The sequence below is a fragment of the Cyclopterus lumpus genome, chromosome 12 (genome assembly GCF_009769545.1).
Source record: "Cyclopterus lumpus isolate fCycLum1 chromosome 12, fCycLum1.pri, whole genome shotgun sequence".
Taxonomy (NCBI): domain Eukaryota; kingdom Metazoa; phylum Chordata; class Actinopteri; order Perciformes; family Cyclopteridae; genus Cyclopterus; species Cyclopterus lumpus.
The window spans coordinates 19,061,287-19,082,541 of record NC_046977.1 but is presented as its reverse complement, the minus strand read 5'-3'; the positions used below and the strand labels follow the sequence as shown (position 1 = coordinate 19,082,541).

Below are 21,255 nucleotides of genomic sequence, written 5' to 3'. Positions count from 1 at the left end.
CTGTTTTGTGTACTCCATTATATTTTATTTCATTGCAAAGTCTAAATAATCAGTGGATCCTAAAGGCTGAAGACCCACAGAGACCAGCAGCAGCTTGACTATGATGGCACTTTCTGATTCTGATATCAGGGTGTTGAGTAGAGGTCTGAGGCAGAGCCTCTTCTCTTCAGGTCCAGGGCCCAGATAGCAAAGGGCCTAAAGTTAGGAGCAATAAAGAGCAGTCTTTAAAGATGGCTCCTTCAAATTATTCTAATTTTCACGTTCATACTTGTATTTTCTACTAGTGTGCATGCAGTTATGTTTTTAAAAAAAACACTTTATTCCTTTCATATTGTCTGCCTGCATATGACATGCCTGCATGTACCCTCTTATTCTGGCCTGTCTCTTTAAGACCCTTACCGGAAACGCCCCGGCGGCTCTGATTAGGACCCGGACATGCTGGGCTCCCTCTCGGAGCAGCTCCCCTGTAGACACGGAGGTTCAGGAGCACTTCTACCGTGAATAATAACATCATAAAAAGCATTCATCAAAAACTAAACACAGCAAGCTCTTCCTCTAAATAACGCTGCTCGTCTCTCTGTCGTAGCTCAGGATTTCCGTTATGCATGTTTAATGTGAAAAGACACATTTTGAAAGCTCAGTGAAGAAGAAAGTATTTGATGTGGGGAAATACAATATCTTTGTGCATCCATGTGAGATACAGAGGAACACGTAAGCAGGCTCTATGAATCATAAACAGACTGGTGGTGGAACATAGATGTGAAACAGTAGTCAGTTATTGCCTTATTTATGCTATAATTCATATTGGCATCTGTCTGACTGAAACAGATACATGTGTTACTACTTGTAGCAAAGGATTAAGGATTACATTTATTACAGTCAGGATATTAAATGGACCGTCTTCTGAATGCTTTAAATCAAATACATTTTTCATATCACCTGTTTAAATAGAGTAATTACATTCAACCTTGGAGACAGAACTTTTTTGGGGGAGTTTTTCCTGATCCGATGTGAGGTCCTGGGACAGGGATGTCGTATGTGTACAGATTGTAAAGCCCTCTGAGGATAATTAGTAATTTGTGATATTGGGCTATACAAAATAAACTGAATTGAATTGAACATATTATATGTGTCTAATACCACAGGATCATTAATTGTAATTTCTTAAATGACATAAACCCTACTTAACTAAGACACTCTTTATTCATAGTTAAGTTGCATTGAAATATAAATTGGGTACACATAATTCAAAAAGTATTAACTTGAATGTGAACTGTCCAGATTATGTGACTGAAGGTTTTTTTTCAGGACCGAGCAGCAACGGTCACTCAGATCAGCTGTAAAACATTACAGATTCACTGTCATATCATAACATCAAGGTGTATTACAAAGAGGAAAGAATAGTTTAATTCAACATCATCCATTTTGGGATCCGGCAGGACCGGGTTTGCTTATGAAAATTAAATTGAGAATGACACGTTTATTTATATCAATAGGATAGTTAACATATATTATTAAAAAATGGGGCAGCACCCTGGGAACAGGGACCAATAACCAAACTGTGAATCAAGTCTCAAAAGTGGTGTTCACTCAAAATGTCAATAGTCAAAGGTGACTGGATCAGTGGTGAGAAGGGTCGTCCTTCATTCAGAGGATCTGCAGTTCGAGCCGCTTGTCCATGTCGATGTGTCCTTGGGCAAGGCACACACCAAATTGCTCCCGTAGCTGTGCTTACGGTGTGTGAACGTTGTATGAATGTTAGATAGTCCTGATGGGAAGATGAGGTGGCTCCGTAGCTCCTCCCATCAGTGTTTGGGTGAATGATGACATGTAGTGTTTAAGAGCTTTGAGTGGTGGAGATTAGAAAAGCACCAATTACCATTTAAAGTACTATTCCACATTTATTAACAGTGATGGTTTGAATCCGAGAACTGACGATAACGATCACAACACATATACACTAGATAATCACAGGAAACTGCTCTTTAAAATGTAACAGTTTATTTATCTTCAACAATACTGATATCATATTATGAATCAACAAACATCTATTATACAAATACAAATATATATCCTAAAAGCATCAGGCAATCACGTGATGAGGGGAGTGCTCGTGTGTGTTTGTAGAAGAGGGAGGGAGAAAGAGCAAGATGGCGTACGTAGTCACGTAAAGTGGTTACGTCATGCGAGACTTACGATTCATGGTTATTTAACAGAGAAATAAGACACACTGTGTGTATGAAATAAAACGTAACGGCGTATATCACTGCTTTGCTCACTACTGAGGCTGGATGGAAGAGTCCTTTTGGTTGTGGTCAAGGAGGAACTGACCCGTCCGGTCTTAGCGGGACACCCAACTCCTCCTGCCAGGAATAGAAGTACCGTCTGCGATCCTCCAGACTCCGTACAGAGTCACAGAAAATAGAATCCCTCCAATCCTTATAATTTTGGCAGGGGGGAATATGAGAACCTCCGTCAGCCACGATCGGTATCCTCTGAGCCGCGACCAGTGACAGAGTCCTTCCATGCTTGTGCTGGACAATGCCCTCGGCTGAGTGTCAGGCAATAAGCAGAATCTCCTCTTGTTGCTTTGAGTCTTCTCTGTTTATCTTCCAGCGGAGTGTCATTCCCCCCTCCCTCTCATGCTCTTAACAGTTGCTCAATGACATAATTCTTTAACTCCCCAAAAAACGTGAAAAAAGGGAAGAAACCTTCAGGAGAGCAACAGAGGAGGATCCCTCTCCCCGGATGGACAGAAGCGTCATGTGTACAGAATGAACAGTGTTCAATGAATATGACAGAAATGTATGAATAATTAGTAGGCATGGACCACGATTCAGATTTCCACAATCCATGAGGTGGGGCATCAGCAGTGCCATGGCAGGAGGCAGGGCAACGGAGGCAGGAGGCCGGCCCACCAGGCATGAGGCATCGCGAAGGAGGCCAGACCATTGAGGCAGAGAAGGAGGCAGGGCCATTGGGAAGGAGGCCAGGTCCAGGCCAGGAGCTAGATGCAGGAACCAGGAGCCAGAACCGGCTTCAGACACAGCCAGGTCCAATATGAGGCGAAAAGGCACAAAGACTCTGGAGAAGAAGTAGAGTTAGTAAGTAATGTGCAATGATGAGATGTAAAGGAGAGAGTGAGAAGAGGAGATAGGTGATCAGTGTATCCCAAAACGTCCCCCAGCAGCCTATAAGCCTATAGCAGCATATCTAGGGGCTGGACCCCTAACTATAAGCACTATTAAAGAGGAAAGTCTTAAGTCTACTCTTAAATGAGGTGACTGTGTCTGCCTCCCGGACTGAAAGTGGAAGCTGGTTCCATCCTTCAATAGTGCTTATAGTTAGGGCTGAATCAGGTTTGCCCTGGTCCAGCCCCTTGATATGCTGCTATAGGCTTATAGGCTGCTGGGGGATGTTTTAGGATACACTGAGCACCTATCTCCTCTTCTCTCTCTTTTTATGGAGAATTTACGTCTCTTCATTCCACATTACTAACTCTACTTCTTCCCTGGAGTCTTTGTGCCTTCTCGCCTCACAGAGTCCATTGGACCTGGCTGTGTCTGAAGCTGCTCCTGGGTTCTGCCCACACCACAGTGAAGTTACTATAAACTAACACATGTTTAGCATACTGTAAAATTAATCACAGTATGCTTACCATAAAAGTAAGCACAGTACTGTGCAATAAACTACAGTGGGGCGTTTGTCCATCATTGTTTACATTTTTTATTACAGCATAATTCAAATGCAAAAGTTGAACACAGTTCAAGTTTAGTAGACAATGTATTTGCACAGTTTCTGCCTAGTTCTCCATAGTGTTTTAATGCAAATAACCACTGTAGATAACTAATAACAAAGTAAAAGGCTATAGTAGTTGACAATGACAGCTGTAGGCCTATTCCAAATATTCTGGTTAATTATCGTGAAAACCATGAAACCGGGATATTTCCTCTGGAATTAAAGAAACTGAGGCAAATCCAGGCATTTTGACTAGCTAACTCATCACTGGTCAAACCTAAATGTTTTCACCTGCAAAGGGAGCTCTATGCCCTACTGTTCTCCGATTAAAACACAAGTTCTGAGTGAGAGAAGTCACACAAAAAGAAAACGAAAATTCTCTCTCTGAGGACAATATAGAGAATATTAAAGGAAACAAGAATGCAATATTCACTTAAAGTAGAGTTATTAAGGTGTAAAACAACATCAACATTTTCTTTTACTAATTTTAATTCAGGCCTTAAGTGTGCACAGTACTATATTAGGGTCATTGTAGGTTAAAGAAAATAAGTAAGGAGCCTGGGAGGGGGTAATATTCTAAAATATAAGCAACATTACATACATTGATATATAACCGTCTGAATTCCGTTGCCCATAAGTAGTGTTATTACGATAATGATGGTTGGTCTCTGAGCAAAGCAAAGACCCTGAAAGATACATACATGTTTTCTTTTATGTTCTTTTATGAACATAAATAATTATATATTCATGGTGTTGCACTTGGTTGTACCATCAAAAAGTGACCACGTCTACCTTCAAACATGTGACCAAACAAAATAGTAAAGTGGGTAAAAATATGATAGTGCTTATTTGGAATGTTCAGGGGGCTGAGGGGTTTTCAGACGCTGCTATTAAAACCTTTTCATTTGAAGGACACTGACGCCTTTACTTTTTTATGCTCTTATCTCTGAGTTCTTCTCATCTTTACAGTTTTAGACACATTTCCACTCATCTTTCCCCCACAGATGAAGCCTAAACATTTGCTGTCATTACCTAAAGATTATTATTTAACATTATTTTGGAAGAGAAAACCAGCAGATTAGACTATGCAAACTGATACAAGAAATTCATGGATCACAAATTTTAAGAGGCCACGGTATATTGTGTAATGGTTAAATTCGGTGAATTAGTATGTATAAAGACTAAATTATAGTTTTTTAAATCTATGACTCCAAGAAAAAATACTAATCATCAATTAATAATTAGAAGCAATTTGGGGACATCTTGTAGCCTGGCAATTCCTGTACATTTTGGGATATGGGGGCTGGGCTGTAGGGCGGAATACTGACAAGTTGGCTTCGATAGAGGTGTGCTTGCCGCTGGCACAGCCCCATCCGGCTCAGCAACATCAGGATGTCTCTGTGAAATGCCTTTGTCAGGATAGCATAAACAAATGGGTGTGCACAAGAGTTGAGAGGATAGAAAAGCACCAGCAGCACCTATGGAGACAAACATTAGATTAGTCTTTATTTTGAAAAGAAAAGGAATTGGATTGAACCTCAAGAGAGAGTCACACCTTGGAATCTGTGATGGTTATCAATGGTTGATGAAGAGCCGCAGACAAGCCATAGAAGCAAATGGGAGCCAGACACAGAAAGTTGGTGAAAATTAGAACAGCCATGCGTTTGGCCATGCTGGTATCGCATCTGCTGAACTGGTGCTGGGGATTGTGCACCATACAGTAGATGTGGAGGTAACATAAACATACCACTATAAAAGCAATGACATTAAGCATCAGCACAGAGACCACATAGGCCTGAGCAGCAGGTGTCTCAGTGTCCATGGGTAAGCAAATGCTCACTTTCTGGTAGCTGCTCACACCAACCAATGGAAGCACTGCTAGTATCACACACAGCAACCAGCCGACGAGCATCAGCACAGCTGCATGGCGTAAGCGGATTTTTCGGTCTGCCCTCATAGCGTAGAAGATAGCATGCCAGCGCTGAAGACTGATTAAAGTTAATGTGTACACAGATAGCTCGCTGGCAAACACTGATATTGTCCCTGCTAGATTGCAGCCACCTCCTGTTTGCCAGGCGATAGCATAGTGGTAATAATGGGAGCGTGTGTAGAGGTCGACAGACGCAACGAGCAGTAAGTATATCCCCATACAAAAGTCTGCAAATGCCAGGTGACCCATGAGGAAACGGGTAACGGAGAACTTCTGTTGGCTTGTCAGCAGGATGAACATCACCAGGAAGTTGGCTGAAATGGCCAACGGACTGACCACCCAGACCAACACCCTCAGGAAGCCTTGACTCATCACATCCTCACAGGGGTTCAGGGCATCTGGCAGAGGGGTGCACAATAGTTCATGATTATCTATGTGAGGTTCATCACACAGAGCAAAGTCGAAACCTTCATTGGGATGCTCTGTTGGTAACTCCACATAAAACAAACCCTCATTTTGAGACTGTTCAGTTGGGCAAATGGGGCTGTGATAGCAATTATTGAGATTTCGGCCTTCGGCAGTTTGGAGACCGAAGCTGTCGTTCAGATGATGGTCGAATGTGTGTCCATGACACCTCTGAGAGAGAACTTTGGAGGATTCCTGCAGCTTTCCCAAAGCAGTCCGGGTCAGGTTGCAAATAACTGCTTCAGAGTTTCTTGAAAACAGATGATATGGATTAGTAATCAGAAATTATTTTTTTTGGGTATGCATTAAAATGCATTTGAATGCATTTTTAGATGCATTCAAATGTTGAAATATTATATTACAAAATTGTTTTGACACCATAAAGTTTCTACAGGATCAAAACCTCCAGACTGGGGAAAAAAGCAAAAATGCATTTACCGCTAACTTGTAATAACTTTATTAATGAAGAAAAAACACCTGTCAGAGGCCACCAGCAGCAACTCCCTGACAAACTAGTGAAGGGCTCTTCCAATTGTTAACAAGCATAGTACGTTTACACAGATCAAAAAATAAACTAGGTACTTAATCTGACAGAATAATCCGGTTTACAAGGGAGAACCAGGAACACATACGATACAGAATTTCAATGTCAATAGATAAAAGATGAATATCCATCCATCCATCCATTATCACCCGCTTATCCGGGGTCGGGTCGCGGTGGCAGCAGGTTCAGCAGGCCGACCCAGGCTTCCCTCTCACCCGCAGCACTTTCCAGCTCATCCAAGGCCAGCCGGGAGATATAATCCCTCCAGCGTGTCCTCGGTCTTCCCCGGGCCTCCTACCAGTTGGACGTGCCCGGAAAACCTCTAATGGGAGGCGTCCAGGAGGCATCCTAACTAGATGCCCGAACCACCTCAGCTGACTCCTTTCGACACGAAGGAGCAGCGACTCGACTCCAAGCTCCCCCCTGATGTCCGAGCTCCTTACCCTATCTCTAAGGCTGAGCCCGGCCACCCTACGGAGGAAGCTCATTTCGGCCGCTTGTATCCGAGATCTCGTTCTTTCGGTCACGACCCAGAGTTCGTGACCATAGGTGAGGGTTGGAACGTAGACCGACCAGTAAATGGAGAGCTTTGCCTTCCGGCTCAGCTCCCTCTTCACTAAGACGGACCGGTACAGCGCCTGTTTTACTGCTGCAGCCGCACCGATCCGCCTATCGATCTCCCGCTCCACCTTACCCTCACTCGTGAACAAGACCCCGAGATACTTGAACTCCTTCGCTTGGGGTAGGCAGTTTGCCCCCACCTGGAGGGAGCAATCCGCCGGTTTCCGGCAGAGCACCATGGCCTCAGATTTGGAGGTGCTAACTCTCATCCCTGCCGCTTCGCACTCGGCTGCAAAACGCCCCAGTGAATGCTGGAGGTCACGGTCCGAGGAGGCAAACAGGACCACATCATCCGCAAACAGCAGAGAGGCGATCCCGAGACTCCCGAACCGGATCCTCTCGGCCCCCTGGCTGTGCCTAGATATCCTGTCCATGAAGGTCACGAACAGGACCGGTGATAAAGGGCAGCCCTGGCGGAGGCCAACACCCACCGGGAACGTGTCTGACTTACTACCGAGGAGACGAACACAGCTCCTACTGCAGGCATACAGAGACCGGATGGCCCGTGCCAACGGGTCCGGCACCCCATACTCCCGCAGCACCCCCCACAAAAACCCCCGAGGGACCCGGTCGAAAGCCTTCTCCAGGTCTACAAAGCACATGTAAACTGGTTGGGCAAACTCCCAGGACCCCTCCAGTAATCTTGCGAGGGTAAAGAGCTGGTCCACTGTTCCACGACCGGGACGGAATCCGCACTGTTCGTCCTGAATCTGAGGTTCGACAAGCGGTCGGAGCCTCCTCTCCAGCACCCTGGCATAAGCTTTTCCCGGGAGGCTGAGCAGTGTGATACCACGATAGTTCGAGCACACTCTCCGGTCCCCCTTCTTGAAGATGGGAACCACCACCCCGGTCTGCCAGTCCATGGGCACTGTTCCCGACCCCCATGCGACACTGAAAAGGCGTGTCAACCAAGACAGCCCAACAATGTCCAGCGCTTTCAGCATCTCAGGGCGGATCTCATCCACCCCTGGCGCCTTGCCACCAAGGAGCTTTTTGACTACCTTAGCGACCTCTGCCAGGGATATGGGTGAATCCACCCCAAAGTCTTCCGGCGCTGCCCCCTCTCCGGGGGACATGTTGGCCGGGTTTAGGAGTTCCTCAAAGTGCTCTTTCCACCGCCCGACGATGTCCCCAGTCCGGGTCAGCAGTTCCCCCCCCCTGCTGAGAACAGCCTGGGGTAGACCCTGCTTTCCCTTCCTGAGCCGTCGGATGGTTTGCCAGAACTTCCTTGAGGCCAACCGAAAGTCCTTCTCCATGGCCTCCCCGAACTCCTCCCATGCCCGAGTTTTAGCCTCCGCGACCATCGTCGCTGCAGCCCTTTTGGCCCGCCGGTACCCGTCAGCTGCTTCAGGAGACCCCTGGGCCAGCCAGTCCCGAAAGGCCTCCTTCTTCAGTTTGACGGCTACCCTCACCCCCGGTGTCCACCACCGGGTTCTAGGGTTGCCGCCACGACAGGCACCGATGACCTTCCGGCCACAGCCCCGAGCAGCCGCGTCCACAATAGAGGCTTTGAACAAGGTCCACTCGGATTCCATGTCCCCAGCCTCCCTCGGGATTTGTGAGAAGTTCTTCCGGAGGTGGGAGTTGAAGACCTCCCGGACAGGATCCTCTGCCAGACGTTCCCAGTTCACCCTCACTACACGTTTGGGCTTGCCAGGTCTCTCTAGCCGAGTCCCCCGCCATCTGATCCAACTCACCACCAGGTGGTGATCAGTTGACAGCTCTGCTCCTCTCTTCACCCGAGTGTCCAAGACATACGGCCGCAGATCAGATGATACGATTACAAAGTATAATACAAAGATGAATATATATATATATAATAAATAATAAGTTAATTAAAAGGCAGATACTTTTGATATTCCATTATCCAAACCGCTTATTCTATTTAGGGTCTCGGAGCGCTGGCGCCGATCCCAGCTGACATTGGGCGGAAGCAGGGTTCACCCCGGACAGTTCACCAGTTTATCGCAAGGCACACATTATTATGAAAAGTTTTTTACTTTAGGTTGAAAAACATGGAAACAGGCCAATATTGTCTAAAATAAAATAAAAAAAGAATAATCCAAGATCATAATTATCACAATGGTCAAAGATCAGCAATCACAAAAATATCACAATGTGTACAACATAAGATGTATTCTTTTTGATCTCATGTGGGTTTGATTATTACAGTTGAAGGAGCTCATTAACTTTTATTTGTATGGTTGCCTAGAGATGCTGCTGGCACTCTCTCGTTAGTTTGAGTGCTGTAACATTGTTGATAAAGTGCACATGATCTTTTCCCAGTAACTGAATGAATTGAAATCACTCTAGATTGACCCATATTGTTCGAGTACCCCAATACATCCACTATACCGTGGGTCTGAGGGCCAGCCATTTGGTATGTTAAGGACAAATGCTTAACAGAAAGAATTACAGTGGGAAAATATTTCCCAACACTTTCAATTCTCTTACTTACCCTCTCCACCTTTTCAACCTTTTGAGACCGCAACAATGGCATGGGAAGGTCAATTCAGCACTTTGTAAATGGAGAAAGGCCCTAAAGGGGGGCAGTACTTTGAGGGTCCAAGTGTTTTTAGCTTGGAGTTTTTCAATGGTCTCCATACCCATTGAAGGAAGAGAGCTAACTTTGGTTTCTGAAAGGTCTCTGAAAAGACAAATAGTTCAGATTATTCATTTGGATACAAAGCTGAGGCAGTTCCTGTATTCAACCTCAGCATGTACGGCAGTTCCAAAAAAGAAGATTTGATGTTTGAATATTATTTGACAAGAAAACAAACAACAAGTAAAGTTATTTGTTCTTTTTTTTCAAAGAAGAACACCAATTCTCTACATTCACTCACAAGCGTGTCGGTCCTTGAATAACGCCATCAAATGCAAATTCATCTATACGTTCCAGATCCATATTCCTGTGGAGATACCTGTCGAATTGAGAATAGATTATAGGCGCAATGTAATGTGGCCAAAATGTTTCAGTTTTTTTTTACAGACATACACCACTTTTTTACTTTCTCAAAATATTTAATTTAACTCAATAGTAGTTCAACATGTCAGCCAGCCATGTTGTTAAAGCTTGACACACATGGATAAAGAGACCAAAAAAGAAAGTTGTTAAATATTGGTCAGATCTATCCTCTGTGTTGACTTTGAGCTTTTGTTTTTGGTTCACTGCAACTATTCAAGATGGCATACACTTCCTCCAGTCTGCTCCCATTGAAGGCATATTGCTGGATCTCTTTCACACCATTGCCATTCAGCATGCTAAAAAAGGGGAGAAAAAGAGAATATCTCGTGAAACTTCCATTCATTCCTTTTTTATGTCTATTTGTGAACAATGTAGAAACTTAATAACTGTGCATTATGTGATAACTGCACATAATGGAATAAGTTAAATGGAATAATGGCTCATAATATAAAAAACAGCACATAATGTAAGAAATCCATGAGCGCAACCTCATAACAATTTTGTGCATAATGTTTAACCTTATGAGAAAAGTTAAATTATGAATAAAGTCAAATATGAATCAGTTCAGCACATAGTGTAATATTTGTTTTAAAAGGAGTACTCTCCTTGTCTTCTTTAAACATCGAACCCTCCTAGTTTGACTTAAGTGGAGGAGTCCTAAAATGAAAGCACCTTGATTTTGTCTGTTTGGTCAAGAGGACATTCTAGACATTCTCAATGGTGAATGTGTGAACAAATCCAGGAGTACACAATATGCAGTGACTTGGAAAAATTAGCCTTTAAGGAGATAAAGCTGAATCTAATATACTGGGTAATTCCATCCATAATTATTCCAGTTCCTTTAATATGGCTTTTAATGGTACAGACATAAAACGCAGGCTTGTGGCGATGCATAGCACTTTACACTGTCATTCACTCATTCACACCCTGATGGCAGGGCTAACACGCAAGGTGCCACCTGCCCATCAAAACTAGCTCACATTCAGACAGCAATGTGTGAGTTATTGTTGTGTTTGACTAGCGGAGCAGGGGTCCAAACCACGAATCCTCTGTTTGAAGGACGACCCACTCTACCACTAAGTCACCTGTGATACAAACAGGATACCACAGCTGGTCGATTGTCCTTGAACACAGTTTTACTATGAGTGGCCACACAACTGCGTCGTTATGGAATGGATGGACAGGAGACTGACTGGGTTGTTCTCAAGTTCTACGTGGTTGCTCTTCCCTTTATGGACGTCAAAGAGGCGACTCTATCCCCCCAGAAGGAGATGGATCATCTCTCAGTACAGATCTAAGACCTGTGACAGAAACAGTCTGTTGTCCCCACTCACGACAAACAGTTTTACTCTGCGAACTCCCTGGTACCCAAGAAGACAGCAGATTTCAAACCCATTTTGGATCTCCGCATCTTAAACTGGTTAACCATCAAGCGGGTACCAGAACTGGTTCTACTGTGCAATTGGTTCACCACTATCAACTTAAAGGTGCTTACTTTCAGGTTGAGGTGGCTTTGAAACCATGGTTACTTGTGAGTCTCGCCATCCAACAGGTTAGCATTTGTGTGCAATAGACTGGCATCCGGCTATGTCCTGGTCACCTGCACTTCAGCAGATGTGTGGACATTGGTCTCTTTTTATCTTGAAGACCTCGAAGGCTAAGTTCAGAGAATAACTGATCAATATATAGCATAGACAATCTTCTCACTGATAGTCGTTTACTTCCTCACAGTCATTTTCATTTAAATTGAAATTGAAAACACATTTAATTAAAAATGTGTATTAAATCTGAACAAATGAGTCTATGGGAAAGTGGTCAAAGGAAGGTTCGAAGCACTCACATTATTAAACATGTTAACTCATGGTTTCCTTTGGTTATTTATTCACAACTTAGTTTATTTTCTGCTTATCTCTCAGGATTGAAGATGGTTGTAAAAAAGAGAAAGATAGGGTCATAAACCTTGGAGGTTTAGCCCTTAACTTGGTCTATACGTCATAAATGGTTTGGGTTTAAGATTGACAATCAGATGTGTCATCTCTCCTCTGTGATTTTATCCAGGCCATGTAGTAAATTGAGGGTTTGTCCCTCAGCGCCATGGGGACGGACTGGAAGACGTTTTAAGAATTAAGATGGTCATCATCCACATTATCACGTTTCAATATTCTTCATCTTGTTATTCCTTGGTATTCATCTTCTTGCATTCATCAGGCACCACCCATAGAGTCCAGTAGAGGGCGGAGTTAAAAAGATTGTATTCACAGTTCTATAAGCACAGACAGAGCCCTCTACTGGACTTTATTGGAAATACTCTTCTCCAATCATGAGTACGCAAAGGGCCCCCTTTGTATTTTAATATATCGTATAATTATATTGTATGCTTCGCAGTTACATTATCAGTTGCTACATACTTGCTGTGTGGAGTTAAAATACAACTATGTATCCTGATGTACTCGATCAGTACTAGAGACATACTTGCAGAGTATTTATGGTCCGTCTCATCTGTTATAAATATTTTCCCCGCGTTAATCAAGAGGGAATTAAATTATTTTTCAACTGACTGAGGATTTTGATTACTTTGGAAGGACTTACATACAATCAAGCCTTTGCCAAAACAAGTTCACACAATGCTTTTCAAGCCTTCCAACACCACGTACAGCTCTCTATTTCACAGTATACCGGAGTTGTGGTATCTGGTGATGATGTTCCAGATAAAAAAGAAAAGGGATTAAAGTAAAACAAAGAAACGGATGGACAGTAAAGAAAGATATGGTTAGTGTAGCTTTTCCTTGTTAGAAAGCTCTGAAAGAAGAGACTGAGGGCAAATAAGGATGGTTAGTACTTGTAAGATACTAATGCAGCGCCCGTTCAAAATGCATGCACAGTCTTTGTGTAATAACTCTCACTGCCAGATGAGAGAGGCAAATTTGCCAAATAAATAAAACAGAAAAAGTTGAATTCAAAAGGAATTTTGTGATTCAATTTTAAAATGTATTTATTGTAGGCTGAATAAGTAAGCCATTTCTTTAATGCAAATAAAAATGTACAAACTGTAAAAGTCTAAATATTCCAGCCAAACTTGTCTGAGATAGTGTTTCAGTTATATCAGACTGAAACCACTCTACCTGGCACTGTTGAACTACTTTGGTTGCAGAGCTTCTGGGGATTAAAGGTTATGGGCACTGTGGTGACTCCCAGCCTGGCTCTTCATAAGTTTTACCAGCAATGGATCCTGTGCTCTGCAGAGTACTCTCCAGCCCCGTTTTTTTTTGCAGATCTTGCAACAAATGTATCTTTCAGCCGTTATCAATTGGCCATGTTTCATAGGTTCTTATCTCTGTGAGTATGTCTGTAGCCTTCCCGAGTTTTTATTTAGGGAAGATGAACTTGCTGCTACCTCTCAGTGGTGGAGCGGGTCGTTCTTCAATCAGAGGATCAGGGGTTCAATCCCTGCTGCTGCTATTTCATGTCGATGTGTCTTTGGGTAAAACACTTAACCCCATATTGCTCCCATAGCTGTGCCTACGGCATATATATACAGACTAAAGTTGCCAGGTCTCTGCCAATGATAACTGCAGAGCAAATTGGCAACATTGGGAGATGCAGCAGGTAATGGCCTTTGTCTTAACATTTGCCTTTTACCATAAATAGCTTCAGATTCAAATTATTTTCATTGTTTATTATTTCATAGATTATTATTTGTCACAACAAACCTTTTGGACACCGCATTGACTAAAGGTCTATGCTGTCTGACTTGACTGAAGCAAATAAACATTTTAGAATTATACCTTGACATTGTCATAACTTTGTTTTAAATATTTGTTTAAAAGAAGTAATTCTAAGTAAGTAACTAATAAACAAAGAAAGCACTATCAGATGACAAGAGATCAAATCATACGTTAAAGCTGTCGGAAAAAATGAGCAAAAACAACTATAGAATTGCAATTTTAATTCCTGTGGGTCTGACATTTGAGTCGTTGTTAAACTATAAATCATACTTACATGGTCAACGTTTTCTCAGATATTCCAATGAAAGAATTAGCAGGTATAACTTGTAGGAAGGCATTTTCCACTATCTCCCTGTCAGAAAGGTATGAACATAACATATTTTACACCAGTTAAAAAATCATAAATGTTAGCAAAACAATTGACATTATATATATATATATATATATATATATATATATATATATATATATATATATATATATATATATATATATGTATATTTAAATGGTACATACAAAATAAAATCATCTTTGCTGGACTGAATATATTGCAGCCCAGGAAAGGAGGTGAGACCGGTGTTGGTGATCCCACTGTATGGAGATAAATCTCAGTCAGCAGCCAGTTAACAGTTAATGGGGCACATAGAAATTATACAATGTTTCCTAGTGAAAATATGATGATACACAAGGAATAGAAAATTGGAAAAATGTAATTTTACTTACAGGTACTTTAAATTAGGCAGATTTTTAAATGCCTCTTGGTTGATGTATGACAGTGTTTTGATACCAGTTAGTTGTCTATTGGACACACAAGACACACACAAACACACACACACACACACACACACACACACACACACACACACACACACACACACAATTCTTATGTCAACATTTGCTTTTTTATCTTGAAGGAAAAAGCTCATAATAGTTTAATATGTATTTTGGTCAAAACATGTGTTCTGACCACATCTCCCGTACAATGTTCAATTTTTTGAATGTTTGTCAACATTCAAGATGCTACCATAACATTGCTACCATGGCATTGTGCAACATTTACTAAAAGACACTCTCAAGAGTCAGCTGTCCATTGTTTCCAGAGGGCACATTTAGTTCTAAACCTGTTTTTCACAAGCCAAATTAGCATCCCAATTAATATCACAGTTAATTATAATGAATGACTCCCCAGGATAATTTCCTACCGATCACTTAACTGTGATTGCTGTTCATTCTGTACACATGACATCTATTCATCTGTCCATCCGGGGAGAGGGATCCTCCTCTGTTGCTCTCCTGAAGGTTTCTTACCTCTTTTCCCTGTCAGAGGTTATTTTTGGGGAGTTTTTCCTGATCCGATGTGAGGTCAAAGGTCAGGGATGTCGTATGTGTACAGATTGTAAAGCCCTCTGAGGCAAATTTGTAATTTGTGATATTGGGCTATACAAAATAAACTGAATTGAATTGAATTGAATTAACTCTTCACTTTAAATACACATGTCATTTTAAACCTACACTTATTTACACTGTTTAAAGTACTGTTACCTGCCTGTCTGTGCACTTTATTTGATATGTTATATTCTTAATCCTTGCACTGTGTTGATTGTTGTTGATTGTTGTTAATGTTATAGTCTATTGTTGCACCACCCGCCATGACAAATTCCTTGTATGTGAAAACATACATGGCAATAAAAGGTTCTGATTCTGATGCACCTCGCTTACCAAGCTGGTGCTAGCACTACCTTATATGATACACTCGGCAACTAGTATTGACACTGAAAATGTTCCACAGAAAAATAAAATAAAACTATAATCTTTTATAATTATTGAATCTTTTTCTTTCATTCTGATTTTTTTTTTTAAATGGACAGAAGTGTGAGGTATGTCATTTGTACAGAATGAACAACATAAGAGTTACAACACATTCAATGCATATGATATACATGATTCATATAATGAGAGTAGTAAACAGAATCAGTATGTTACAAAAAAAATAATACATAAAGAAATGTAATGCCTGTTTTCTTCTCCAGTGGACCATTTTTCAGTGACAATATTTGTTTCAGTATTGTATTGCCTTCTGTTTTCCTGTTTCCTCATTTTAAATGGAAAATTTGATTTTCAATGCCAAATATACTGTCACTGTCCTGACTCCATATATAATGGCTTAAGATAATATTTAGAGCCCTTCACCTTTTGCACACTATTGTGTTTCAGGTATAATTCTAAGTGGATAAAATTGCCAGTTTTGCCCCTGTTAGTCTTCACTTAAAACTCTTCTAAATGTCTTCTAAAACTAATTTACACATTCAGACCCTTTGCTGTGGCACTCTAAATTGTGATCTGGTGAATTATGATTACTTTAATTATCCTTGACATGTAGCTAAAGCTTGATTGGAGTCCACCTATGGCATTCTCCAAACCACTACCCCTCCACCTTGCTGAATTACTCTTTTTTAGGGAATTAGATGGTACCAAACCCAAACATACACAGCAATCTAGCTTCATGTAGTACACCTCCAAACCTTTAACCTAAATAAAACATACCTTCGTACCATTAGTACAACACCCTAGGCCGTAGGTGAGTTATTTTGTGCCTCCCTTGCTAATAGGTGGAAACCTCTCTGACGGACTGATTCCTTGAAGGTCCACTTTTGGAACGTATAACAATGGTGCTTCTCCAGAAACCAGGCGGCATGATATGACCCTTCTATAAAGATTACACAGAAAGACTAATCCAGAAAAGGATGTGGCTTTAGTGACTAAATCTACTAATATATGAAACAACATAAACCGTCTAATTCACAAAGCCAATGGATCCCCAACTACACTGCCAAGCATGAATTGCCTGGGTGCTCCTGTGCTATTTGTGTGCATACATTAGGTGCAAAATTGGCCCCTTCTTATGCAAATGACCCTCATTGCAAAAGTATTAGCGCTAATCGTCATACACAGTTACAGTGGAATTATTGCTGTCTTCAGAGAGGTGGGGGTCTGAATCAAATGTGTAAGGGGTGTCACGTTCAGACTTGCCATTCATCACATATGAAAGCTGGGGTTGGTAATGCTGAGAAACTAGAAATTGTACTTTCAAGTTTAAAAATGACCCAACAGGAAAAACCCTGCCCAGTGTTGCCCACTCTTTTCCAGTGATAGTAGCAAGCAACACTGGCTGCAAAAGTCTCTAATCTACCAAGAAAGTAGCAAAGTCGGCAACACCGACAGCCCATCCCTTCAGGCCTCTCTCCAAACCACCCCCTCCAAATGATGCTTATGAAAGTAAACATCATAATGAAACAAACATGGCTATTATTATCATCACAGCTGCCAAGTTGATATTCACCCCAATGTGTATTCATTGTGGCATACTTGGGAGGCGTCATTTTAATCAAAGTCAAGTCGCACTGCTCAAAGGTTACATACATGTGAGTTACCATGGGCAGGTTGTGGAAAGAATGCCTCTCAAGATATCTTATAGTATCATCATCAGAGATGTCTCTGAAAAAAACACAGACAAAATACAATCAGGAGACTAATACTATATTTGGATTTGCAGTGGTTTGCTCTTATTGGGCCTCATGCAACAACTGGTACAAACAAATGTGTTCTTTGGCGGATTTAAGAGTTTGTCACTTTCACCAATTGACCCTGCCCCCTGCTGCTACTCCATCAAGATGTCAAGCTACCACCACAGATCACAGTGTAAAAGTTCACCACCACATCACCTGGTGATGGCGATAGAAGACAATGACATTAAACACTGTTCCTGTAAAGCTGGATAGATCTTTAGTCATTGTTCAAATCATTAAAAAACAAAAGCAGCAGGTGTAAACGTTCAGTATCAGAAGCTTGCATAGCATAGGAGTGCTAACGCTAGTTAATGATGTGCTAATGTTTCTGCTAATGTTCACAGGGTTTTATGTTGAAACGTAATGTTTTAGAAACGTAAATCCTCTTCCGTCACAAGTGTGAAAAGTCTGAATATGAAATAAATATGAAACAATTATACGTCTATGCAGCACAGCAAGATATTTGAAGGATCCTGGTGGGAGCTGGCCTGTGCTAAGCTATAAATTAATTAGTTTGCTTCCAAGGGGCGGAACTTAGTGAAGGGTGCATTTTTCTCATTCTCTTACATATGAACAAAGTATACTAATAATTCAGGCCTACCTTGCAAGTCTAAAGCAAACTATGTCTTTCTCAAAAAAAAATATTTTGGATGGGGCCAATTATGTTTTTCAGTAAACAGTAAATAAAGAAAACCAGTCTTGCCCATTGTTATAGTACATTATTTGTGATTAATTACAAATTAGAAAACCACATGTTTCTATCCAAATATAAAACCCAACAAGCATCGACAAAACTAACAGATGGATGTAGAATTTAATTGCAAACACTTCCTAACTATACAGTGGAAGTTGCACGTTAACATTAATTTTTTTTACTGACCTGGGAGTGTGTTTCAACCTGTATCATCATCATGTACTACTTGTGTTTGTTGGATCTATCTTTAGCTATGTCTTTATCTCAGCAGTTAATTTGGAGTAATCAAAAATGTTTCAACTGTTTGCAAATGTCTTAACATTTACTTATGGATTTGCACACATTTTGTGAGAGACATTCATGCTTATTGACTTTGGTGATTCTCAGACTTTTCTTACAGTGCTACTATTATGTTGACATTTGTGGTTTTTAGTGAAATGTCTTATGTCAACTATTGGATGGATTGCCAAAATTAAAATGCAGCTATTGTAATTTTAACAAATGATATGACAGCAAGCAAAGCGTGACGGTGGAATTAGAAGGAGACCCCAAATTATTATGATTCATTGTTTTTTACTACAGTCTGTCAATACTCCACTGTGATGATTAACTGTGTTGGTGTAGGTGTTTTCTTTGCTAGTTTCACCTGGTTTAATTTTATAATTTTGTGTATAGTTGTTCTTTTTGGTAAGTGAGAGTTCTTGCCCATGTTGCTGGTTTGAAAGAAAAGTGTAAGGGAAAAAAGAGAATCTTACATGTGAACAATGTTGGCCAAGTTGGAGAATGCATTTTGAGGAAGAGAAGAAAGTTTGGTCCCCACAAGCCACCTAAAACCGAAATAAACCTTATTGTTCAGTTTTCATCAAAATGTCACAAGCTAAAATTGAATTGAAAGATGTGGTTACTTACACCTCCTGTGTGCTAGAATGGAATACAGGCATGACCTCAGCTCCAACACATGACACACTGTAGATCTCCCAGTCACACTGGCAACGAGTCGGACAATATTCCAGGAGAGTGACCTCGAAAGTACTGAAAATGAAAAAAACTAGATTCAAATCAGGCTTCATTGTAAAAGTGGTATTCAGTGGTGGAGATTCCCAGGTTACGCTGCAAAGTGAGGGCGGTTTAGGAAGAGGCTGGGCTGTCTTGGATTTTTGCCAATACCGGAAGTAAAGCAAGCTTACACACTGGTACTTCTGGTCAAGACCTTCAAAATAAAAACCTAATTGATGAACATGAGTAATACAAATAATGTAAGCAAAAGTGACATAACATTTGCTAGTTATCTATCCACCATGGGCTTTTCTCCCAAAAAAGTACAGTCATCATAGTCATTATGCAATGTATACATGATTAGTTGATCAGCTGTGTCCAACAAAGTGGTTGTACTGAACATTCTGTTTCAACACACACATCAGTGCTAGATATATAAAAAAGAAGCCCATAGGCCACAGCCTGTCGGGACACCTGCAAAGGTGTCTGTGTGTCCAGAGCTGCCAACACCATACGTGAGTGTGTGTGTGTGTGTGTGTGTGTGTGTATATGTATAAGAAATTAGCCTGCTCTCAGCTAACGTTGGGTCGCTGGAAAATAAGATGGATAAAATAGGAGTCAGGCTGACCCAGCAACGGGAAATCCGAGATTGTTGTGCACACATCTTTCCAGAAACCTGGCTCCATCTCGCCATGGCCACGGCCTTCACAGTGTTTTCCCTCTCCGTCTGTTCCATTATTGGTCTGTCTCCCTGTGGAAGTGGCTGCTTTTCCCCCCTTACCTCCTGGTTGCTTGCTGACACCATACATCTATCTCATCCCTCTCGCCAGACTCTGTATATCTACCTTGGTTCTCCAGTCACTCATTGCCAGATTATTTAGTCTGCTTCAGTGGTAATATGTGCTCCTGACCAAGCTCTGATTCAGTCGGTGTTGTTACTTCCTCGCATTGTTGATCTTGAGTAATTATTTGTTTCCCTGTGTTCCAGAAACTGCCTGCCATGCCATATTCCCCAACCATTCTGCCAGTCCCCAACATCTACCAATCTCCATCAACTTCCCTTTAGCTTCGCTCTCTCCTCCTCCTTTTTGACAATACATTCCCTCAATCATTTTACTGGTCTACTTTTGGGTCCAACTAACTGCTGAAACGGGCGGACAGTGTACTGTCCGAAAAAAACCGCAAGACTCCAGTAAGAAGGACTCTGTGTTTACATCAATGATGCTTGGTGCTCAAACCTAATCAAAGTTGATCAATAATGTTACTTGATGTCAAATGTGTAATGCTAAGATGCAGGCCATATTATCTTCCCATCAAATTTACCTGTAGAAACATGGCGGTGCGACTCCGTGGAAGAGAACTCACTCCTGATTTAGATATAAATGGCAATGAAAACCAAATGATGCATATTATACTCCATTTCTGCAAATTAATGTTTCCCCCTGAATGTTACACAATTAACGTACATTTGCAAAAGGCCTGGCAAAAATGAATTACAAAGAAATAATAATAATGAGCTTCGTTACCTTGCTGAAGTCAAAGTGTGGATTCTGGTTGTGTTGAGAGAAGTGTCCATCATAGCAAAAACTAACATTTGTATTAGAAATAATGCTAAAGATAATTAAAACTGATACATGTTTATACTGCTGAAACAAAATCCAGCTCAAATTTACTGTAATGTGATTTACAGCAACAATTATTTACAGTAGGATTGTAAGAAAACTATGCTTAATAGCGCTCCTAGGGATAGCGAATGTGTATTATAATGTGATCACATGTTGAAGGGTGAAGTCAGATAAATAACTCTATGTATTATGCAATTATATCAAATGAGTAGGACTGATTTTATTATGCAAATATATCAATTAGAATTATGGGATGGATTAAGTGATTGTGGAAGGAATCCAGAAAATATCAAGCCCCCACAAAATAAGTTATCGTATGCGAGTAATTCAAGGACACAGCCTGTCCCAAAGAATGGAGCAGGATGACAGGGAATGTGTAGAAGGTT

The 21,255-nt window shown here is 41.3% G+C and overlaps 1 protein-coding gene across 2 annotated transcripts; it reads right to left on the bottom strand.

Moving 5' to 3' along the window:
- Positions 1-3,765: 3,765 nt before the first annotated feature.
- On the bottom strand, positions 3,766-19,343 carry LOC117740850 (thyrotropin receptor-like). Of its 2 annotated transcripts, XM_034547476.1 has the most exons (12): positions 19,158-19,343; positions 19,004-19,075; positions 17,409-17,483; positions 14,712-14,786; positions 14,505-14,579; positions 14,263-14,340; positions 10,491-10,559; positions 10,142-10,219; positions 9,757-9,945; positions 6,178-6,383; positions 5,294-6,066; positions 3,766-5,216 (listed from the first exon to the last, which is right to left on the bottom strand). In XM_034547476.1, the coding sequence occupies exons 1-12, from the start codon at positions 19,316-19,318 to the stop codon at positions 4,980-4,982; spliced, it is 2,088 nt and encodes a 695-aa protein (XP_034403367.1). In that variant the 5' UTR covers positions 19,319-19,343; the 3' UTR covers positions 3,766-4,979. The 2 variants fall into 2 exon arrangements, with proteins under 2 accessions (XP_034403367.1, XP_034403366.1); XM_034547475.1 differs by having other exon boundaries at positions 5,294-6,383.
- Positions 19,344-21,255: the final 1,912 nt, after the last annotated feature.